The sequence below is a fragment of the Hordeum vulgare genome, chromosome 2H, assembly GCF_904849725.1.
Source record: "Hordeum vulgare subsp. vulgare chromosome 2H, MorexV3_pseudomolecules_assembly, whole genome shotgun sequence".
NCBI classification, from domain to species: domain Eukaryota; kingdom Viridiplantae; phylum Streptophyta; class Magnoliopsida; order Poales; family Poaceae; genus Hordeum; species Hordeum vulgare.
Window position 1 is genome coordinate 531,141,043 of NC_058519.1, and position 8,469 is coordinate 531,149,511.

The 8,469-nt window shown below is 51.9% G+C and overlaps 1 protein-coding gene across 1 annotated transcript; it reads left to right on the plus strand.

Annotated features, from left to right (window-relative positions):
* The first annotated feature begins 976 nt into the window (after positions 1-976).
* Positions 977-3,343, plus strand: LOC123430434 (BTB/POZ and TAZ domain-containing protein 2-like). The gene is made up of 3 exons (XM_045114305.1): positions 977-1,818; positions 1,917-2,674; positions 3,028-3,343. Exons 1-3 carry the CDS (start codon positions 1,717-1,719, stop codon positions 3,197-3,199), a joined length of 1,032 nt encoding a protein of 343 aa, XP_044970240.1. The 5' UTR covers positions 977-1,716; the 3' UTR covers positions 3,200-3,343.
* Positions 3,344-8,469: the final 5,126 nt, after the last annotated feature.

Genomic DNA, 8,469 nt, shown 5'->3' on the forward strand with positions numbered 1-8,469 from the left:
CTTGTGACATGAGATGAACCAGCAGCAGCGACCGTCCCTGCGTCCGTGTCGGCTAGCATGCAGAAAGAGGCCGGTCAGCGTATGTGGCGGCTTGTGTGCAGAAAGAGGGGAGGTCAACGCATCGTGGCGGCGGGCATCAGCGCATGGAGGCAGGCTAGCTACGTGCATGCATAACAGGCTCATGTCGTTACGGCGCGCGCAGGGCCCAGCAGCGACCGATGGAGGCGGGCTAGCTACGAGCATGCATAGCAGGCTCATGTCGTTACGGCACGCACAGGGCCCAACAATTTAACCACGGCCCAACGGGCTAACCGCGACACCATCCGCCGCGACCCCACTCATCAGGTCCAACGGGGGACACATTCAACGCGGCCCCACTCGTCAGAATTAACAGTCAAAGCACTGACCCGACGACATCCACCGTTTGTGACCAGTTCTGAGGGTTTCAGCCAAAGGAGTAGGAAAAAGTAAGCAAAAGTTAAGAGCGTGAGGATGAATGAGTAGAGCTAACGAACCATGGGCACAGAAATAAAAATCTCTATTATAAATTGCATCTATTCATATGCAAGCACTTGCCAAAAATTATCCTACGAATAAACAAACATACGAACTAGGGGCATACAAATAAAAATCTGTATTATAAATTGCATCTATTCATATGCAAGCACTTGTTAAAATTTATCCTAGGAATTTTTTTGCGGTACCGCGAGCAAGCGAGACGGATTTATGGGATCTATTTCGTCGAATGGCTCTTGGTATCACAAAATACTTTTAATGGAGCGAGTAAACGATTTTTGCGGGGTGAGTTTTTATCAGATTCGTTAGAGTTGCTCTTACAACTCAAAATAGTTGAGGAGTACCAAAGAAATGTTGGGACCACATGAGTTACACTAGGCCTTAATATACCAACACTATACAAGTACAGTATTAAAACGCAATAGCATGTGGTTGAGATAAGAAAACATGGCACGCAATCACGTCTGCGTATATATATGAACATAAAGTTCCATCTCCAACAAAGCTGGCGATAACTAAGAGCTTCCGAATTCCCACCAATACCGCGTTTGGTATGAATGAATCCGATACGAATAAACAAACATACGAAGAAACAAAAAACGTGTATCCGTGTCATCAACTCCACGCCCAAAAAGTAAAAAAGCGCCGCCAACAGCTCCGTCCCCTTTCCGCGCCCACACTGGTGGCGCACGAAGCGCCTACGTGGCCCGATCGAGGTCGTCGGCTCAGCCTGGCCCAACCACCGCCGGTGGTTTCCCTCCGTCCGCGTCCTCTGAGATCACCTCACCTCGCTGACTCAGATCCTCCTCTGGAGTCAAATCCTCATCAGCCTCGACGCATCACCGGCGATTCGCTAGCTAATTATTTCCGTCCAGAAAAACAACGCGGCCCGCTCCCAATGATCACTCCGTCCCGTTGTTGCCGTGTAGCTGTGCACGCACTGTGCTACATGTCGTCGTCGATCGGCTACCTTTGTCCACGACACTACTATATAGCTGTCGCTGAGCTCTCGAGTCGAGGCTTGTTCCCATTCTTCTTCCACATCGCTACGGCTACGAGATCCATCTGCTCCGTTTCTTGGGTTGCTCCGTGCTTCGGCCGGTGCTTGGCTACGCGTCCCGTTGCCTGCCCTTGTTGACCGGGCCGGAGAGCTCGGAGGCTTCACGAGGGGAGTAGCTAGCTGGAGTTTGGAAGCGATCAATGGCGATCTGCGCGGGCTTCGATTCCTACCGGGCGTCGCCGGCGGACATGCGGGTCGTGACGTCGGACGGGCAGAGCATGGCCGCGCACTCCTACGTTCTTGTAAGCCACTCTGCCGCTTATTCGATTTACGCGGCGGATCTTGTCTTGTGCCTTGCTGTTGAATCTTGGCTAATTCGAAATCGGGTGGCGATATGCAGGCCTCGGCGTCGCCGGTGCTGGAGCGGATGATCGACAGGGCGCAGGGCGGGTGGGGCGCCGAGTGCACCATCCGCGTCCTCGGCGTGTCCTACGACGCCGTCCACGCCTTCATCCACTTCCTCTACTCCCCCAAGTGCAAGGTGGTGCCCGCGGAGGAGGAGGCGGTGGGCGCGAACTGGGCGCAGGTGCTGGCGCTGGCGCACGCGTACCGGGTGGGGTGGCTGAAGCGGGCGGCGGAGGCGGCCGTGTCGGCGCGCCTCACGCCGGAGCGCGCCGTGGACATGCTGAAGCTGGCGAGGCTCTGCGACGCGCCGCGGCTGTACACGTGGTGCGCGCGCCTCGCGGCCGAGGAGTTCGCCGCCGTGGAGCAGTCCGACGGGTGGCGCTTCGCGCGGCGCCACGACGCGGCGCTCGAGCTGGAGCTCCTCGCGCTCCTGGAGGACGCGGACCAGCGGAGGGGGCGGTGGGCGCGCGAGCGGGCCGCGCAGGAGGCGTGCCGGCAGCTCGGCGAGGCCATGGCGTCCCTCGACCACATCTTCCCCGGCGCCAAGGGCGCCTGCGCTGACGCGGACGCGCCGTGCGCGAGGGCGGGGTGCACGTGCCGGGGCCTGCGGCTGCTGATGCAGCACTTCGCGACGTGCGCGAGGAAGATGGCGCCCGGCGGGTGCGCGCGGTGCAAGCGCATGCTGCAGCTGTTCCGGCTGCACGCCTCCGTCTGCGTCCGGCCGGACCGGGCCTGCCGTGTGCCGCTCTGCAGGTGAGAGAGAGAGAGAAAAAATATGAAACGTGGCGCTTTTTGCAAACGTACGGTAGATCATCGGCAACCAAGAGCCAGGCTGGCGAGATCGGCGCCCGGCGCGCTTTCCGCGAAAGGAAATCGATTTATACTCCTCTAGAATGAAATTGGACGTAGTAGTAGGAGTACTAGCTTTCGTCCTTTTGCATGAAAGCGACATGGACGGCCACGGCAACGCCGCCAAAAGAGCGCCATGCAGACGCACATGACGGATCTGACGCAACGCATGCTTGATAGTACTCGTAGCTGTGTTTTTTACGTGTGGTGACGAGGTGAGATCTAACGTTTTTATCGTGGTTGGCTGGTTTGTGCAGCCATTTCAAGGCCAAGGCGCAGACGGGGAAGGCGGACAAGACGTGGAGGCTTCTGGTGAAGAAGGTGACGAGGGCCAAGGCGATGTCCTCCTTGGCCGAGAGGAAGGTGGTGCCGGCGGTCGTGGCCGAGTCGTGGGCGAGGTACAACCGTAGGGCGGCCAAGTTGAGATGAGAGGAGTCATTTCTCTTGTCTTTGTGGTCGTGTGGCTTAACCCTCGTCGTAGCAACGAGGTGTGGTGAGCTCAAAGTTGGTTGTATCTAGTGTCATCTACTAGTTGTAGCTACTGATGGTTTGCTTAGCACATGTCACTTATTACTCGCGATGGTTATACTAGTACTAGAAGTTTAGCTGCTCTGTTGCCGGTCGCATGAGCCACGGTTCCATGCGTCGGAACAGGCCCCGTGCGATCCACCGACAGCCCCGACCCCACGGTGCAGTGAGCCGGTGAGGGAGGCCAGCGATTCTTCGGCTCACCCAACAGGCAAGTCACCACACATAGTAATATAGCAGGGAGCGATTTTTCGAAAATGATAATATACTAGCAGGGAGGAGCGAACTTAATCTAACGTGACTCCTACTCGCTGTTACTCTTTGTCTCGTCCATGCTCTTCCGGGTCTTGGTCTAGGACTAGCTGCTGGTTCTGCTGTAACCGTGAGCGCCATTGCCTCAGCTTGTATAAGGGTTGGCAGTGGCAGATCTAACGAGACCTCCCGTTGTGAAGAGGAGAGGGAGCCAACTGAAGTCCCACAACACACATGCCATGCCAGAGACACAGTCGACGCCAACTCCAGCATCCGTGTCCGTTTCTCGCGAATCACCGTATGCGGATCCGCCGAGTTGCGTGCCTTCATTCACATGCAAAGCTTAATTTCATCTCCTCACGCTGCGCTAGAGAAAGAAATGTGTTTGGTGTTGACGTCTATGGAAAGAACAGCATATACGTACGTGTACGGTGAACATACATCGAACAAGGCCGCACGTCGTCTACCCTACACACAGGAGAAAACAACAAATTGGTTACCTCGGCGCGCGCGCGCGAGAGAGAGAGCGAGATGCGTTCACCAGCATGACGAAGAAGTGTGGTCACCGCCATTTCGTCGCGACATGTTCACCTCGGCATCACGACGGTGAACGGTCCCTCCAACCCAATGCACACGAGAAATACAAGAGCGCGCAGACAGATACAGATAGCCAGCGACAAGGACATGGCCTCAGCTTCAGAAATACGGAGTATCATCAACACAAGAAGGGACCATCGCCATGCCATCGATAGTACCATGATACTGTACCACCCCGTCCTCTTCATCACTGCGCCAAAATCCGAGCACTCCAACAGCGACGCGCCCAACGTCTGGGGATAGTCGTGCTAAGCCGTCGATTTCAACGTCGACGCGCACTCCCCGGTTGGGTCGGTCGATCAGGTGGCGACCGGTGCAGGTTGGCGCGCGGCTCTGTTAACATGGCGTGCCCGTCTCGATCCGGCTATCGATCCGGCTACGGAAGCAAAGCACGTACGGGTCGCCGTAAGAGGACGACGTCTTGTTTTCGGTCGCCGTCTGGGTGCTGGCTGGGGCCGGCGGCGTGCAGCGGTTGGCAACGGCAGGCCTATTGTCCGCCGTTGGTACTAACATGACGCTGACGCACCCCTGGCTTGATTCGCTCGCCGTGATTTCGTGACGCCACGCTGAGGCTGATGTCCTACCTGGTCTGTCGACCTATTCCAATCACGCGATGGGCCATCAGGACTGTCATCTTGTGCCACACTTGCAGCTGATGCCCACTTCTCCGTTGCAATTGGCAAAGTGAAATGTTTCGCAAAAGAAAAGAAGACAAAGTGAAATGGAATTGAATTTTCCTTACAAAACTGTAAGAGTGGTGCTACGAGCTAGCTGCTGGCCTTGCAAATTTCATGACGGATCGAAACGAGTTCGAATTTGGGGATGGATAGAGGAATTCCTTCCAGCCACCCGCACCTCTATCCTCTCCCGTGTCCAAGCTCCGGCCTTAGCCGTTCAAATCCTCGACATCTATTACACAGATAGCTCTAGTCTATATATAACACTACACCCTTAACGGGTTCAGTTTGGGTTTGCAAGCCACCGGGGAAGATTCTCGGGCCTCATGAACCTGGGCCTCATCTGCACTTCTTCTCCCGCCTCCGCCTTGCCTACATTAGCTTTAGTGTCTTCAGTAGCAGCAGCGCTGCGCCCGCTCCCTTCAGGTACAATATCGTCGGGAGTGCTGACATACCCCCTCCGATGAGAAACGGCTTGATCCCAAGTCGTGGCACCGGGAAACTTGTGGCGAAGTGATTCCACGTCCTCCCAAGTTGCATCGTCTGAAGACGACCCGCTCCATTGAATCATTCCCTGAGCCACAGTGTGTTTGCCATGTTGACGCACCCGCTGTTGTAGAATGCGGATAGGTACCTGAAGATGGGCATCGAATGAAGGCAGATCAGTCTGGACAAGATATCATCCATCCACACACGTTGGTCTTTGGAGATATGAAAAATTTGATCATAGTGTGGTCTTCTAGAAAGAGCATCATTAGCAGAATTTTCCACTCGTTTTTTATACAGAGTAGTGTAGTTTAACCCCATGAGCTTGGTGAGAGCTTTTTGTTGCCACACAGTGTGCAACTTCGGATCTTGCAAATGAACCAAACATTTCTGATCAGTTCTGATTGTAAATTGTTGGAAAAACAAAAAGGCCTCCGTTGATCAACAACCTATAAAATAGCCAAGTATTCCTTTTCATATACTGACAAGGTCATTGTAACGACCAAGATGTGGTCCTTTCCGATCTGGGGGTCGAGGCCCCCGAATAGGAAAGAAGCGCATCTAAGCGTTTCGCAAGCAAGTAACATAACACAAATAAAAATACAAGTAGACAATTCAGGATTCAACTGTCTTCTTATTAATAACTCAGAGTACATCACAGATAGAAACAAGGTAGTTCCGCTACGGACTACAAAACATGGAAATACTATGCTACCCTGCCTGCAGGCCCACGATCACGACCACGCCTCAGTCCTATGGATAGTTCACGTAGAGGCGGTCTGTCTCCTCATCGTACTGCCACGCCAGCTAGGTGCCGTCGGGATCATCTGTCTCTGGGGTACCTGTACCTGTTGGGAGTTTCGGAGGAATCCGTGAGCCACGGGACTCAACAATCTAAGACCTTGGTGCCAGAACTAGTCATGTTATTGGGTAGGGTAAGGGTGGAGTGTATCAGGCTGCAGCAACCTATGCTTGATTAAGTGGCTAACTTACGCAAATTGGAAGTGAAGGTGGTCTACGCTAGCGGTCGGGCTTACTTGATCACTAAGTGACCCTGAACACCTACCTACGACATTCATAACCCCACCGTGTTCCCGATCGAAGAGAGATCTTCGAAGGGACAGTCACGGCTACGCACACAGTTGGCAATTTTATTAGCTTATGTTTAAGTTCTCTAATACCGGATGTTAACAAAATATTCCAAGTTGCCACATAACCGCGGGCACGACTTTCCAAAAGATTAAACCCTGCAGGGGTGCTCCAACTAGTCCATCACAAACGAACACAGGCCGCAAAGGCATCCTCTATCACGAATCTCGTGATCTCGTCGGATTCCTTAGAGGAAAACCTCAACTCTGGGGAAAACCAAAGCTTCACTGGGATTCCTATACGCAAGATATACCGCTAAGGTAAGACAAGGATAGCAGGACCTCCCGTCGTGTCGACGACCCTAATAAGAGCCGCGTATCTCAGTCTCAGGACACGACGGATGAGCTAGACGTCGGGATGGCTAAACCTCTGGGTGACCAGTGGGGCCCCGGACATCGCTCATGTGGGACCAACACTCATGAGGAGCACTGGCCCGGGTTGTTGATTAAATTCCTCGGGGTAGCTATTCCCTATGCATATTATTATGTGATTAGCAGATTAAGACCAAAGTTGGGTCCTGTCGGACAAGCCTTAGCACTACGCGATTTATCAAGGGGGTCCCCATAACAACCCCGAATGTGTTAGGAGCGATCATTATGGAATCAAACACCGGTAACCGGTAACTAAGGCGGCAATAACGAAACAAAGCACCTGGCAAAAGGCTAGGCCTCCCGTCATTTACCAAGTATATAGGTGCATTAATTAAATAACAGAATTTAAGATAATGATATCAAGCTCATGTTATCACATGAGGCAAAACACCTGCAACTAGCAATGCTAACATTAGTAGCTGAGCAAGCCTACTTAGCCATACAAGTTTTGCTAGGAAGGGGAACGGTGTTTGGGCTCATGGCATTTCAAGAGGCAATTTAATTCGGTGGTAGGCAGCGAGCAATATGACATGGAAACGAAACTAACATAACAAGTCTAGAGATGGAATCAAGGTCATATCATCTTGCCTGTGATATCCTCAGCTTGGAATGGTTCTGGTTCGTCCTGCACGTACTATCCCGACTCCACGTATTCGTTCTCCGATCCCGGTGCTACCCAACATAAGAATAACAGCCAATGAACAGCAGCACCACAAGATGCAACAATCACATGATGCATGAGAAGAAAATTGAGCATGCACCACTATTTCTATCACTAGCACAATCAAAATAAACTACTGCGAGTTTCTGGACAGTACTGTACACTAAGCTATTTTGACATGCATGAGAATGACATGAACAAATGCGTCTCGTGAAAACGGTGCAAAACCATTTAAAGAACATTGCAAACGGAGCTACGGATCAACGAGAATCAACGAAACAAGATATGAAGCTCTACGTGGAAGAATCAACACCACACTCACAATTGGCACAAATCTGGTATTCCCAGGTTGCCAAGACATAAAACAAGCCATCATGGATGGAATGGAGCAAGGAAGAACACCACAACATCATCTAAGCACACACATTGATCAAAATGACTATACTACATAATCTGCCACAATCTGCATCTTAGCTCTTTGGGAGCTACATGCAACCTAGCTACAGGCCTCCAAACATGACAAATAATATGTGTGGCTGTTTCCCACCAAGAACACTACAAGCACCAGCAAGAATCACAGCAAAAGGAATTAAACTCTAGAAGATACAAGGCCACAAACTTTCCCAAAACCATCAGATCTCAGGGACTTGGTGAAAATTCCTGCACCTGAGTTTCTGTCTCTGTTCTGAAGCTTTTTGGCAGCAATCAAAACACAACCTACTGGACTCCAAATGATTTGAAATTTGACAGGAAGCTTCAAAAACATACCAGGTTTAAAATCCTAGCACTGAACTAAGTCTAGTTATCAACAGAATGGCGAGCACATCCTCATCTATAAGAGAAGAAAATGTTTCCAGAATCCCAGACTTAGTGAAATTTCTCAGCCACATGCCCACTTTGTCTAGGCATAGTTTGCACACACATTACACCAAGTGATAATTGACACCACTAAAGTGTAGAGCAAAACCCCTACTACTA

Excerpts from the sequence above, each read along its gene's own strand:
- LOC123430434 (XM_045114305.1), top strand. The coding sequence starts at position 1,717 with ATGGCGATCTGCGCGGGCTTCGATTCCTACCGGGCGTCGCCGGCGGAC. Across the intron at positions 1,819-1,916 it reads CCGCGCACTCCTACGTTCTT|GCCTCGGCGTCGCCGGTGCT; the intron begins GTAAGCCACTCT and ends GGCGATATGCAG. Across the intron at positions 2,675-3,027 it reads TGCCGTGTGCCGCTCTGCAG|CCATTTCAAGGCCAAGGCGC; the intron begins GTGAGAGAGAGA and ends TGGTTTGTGCAG.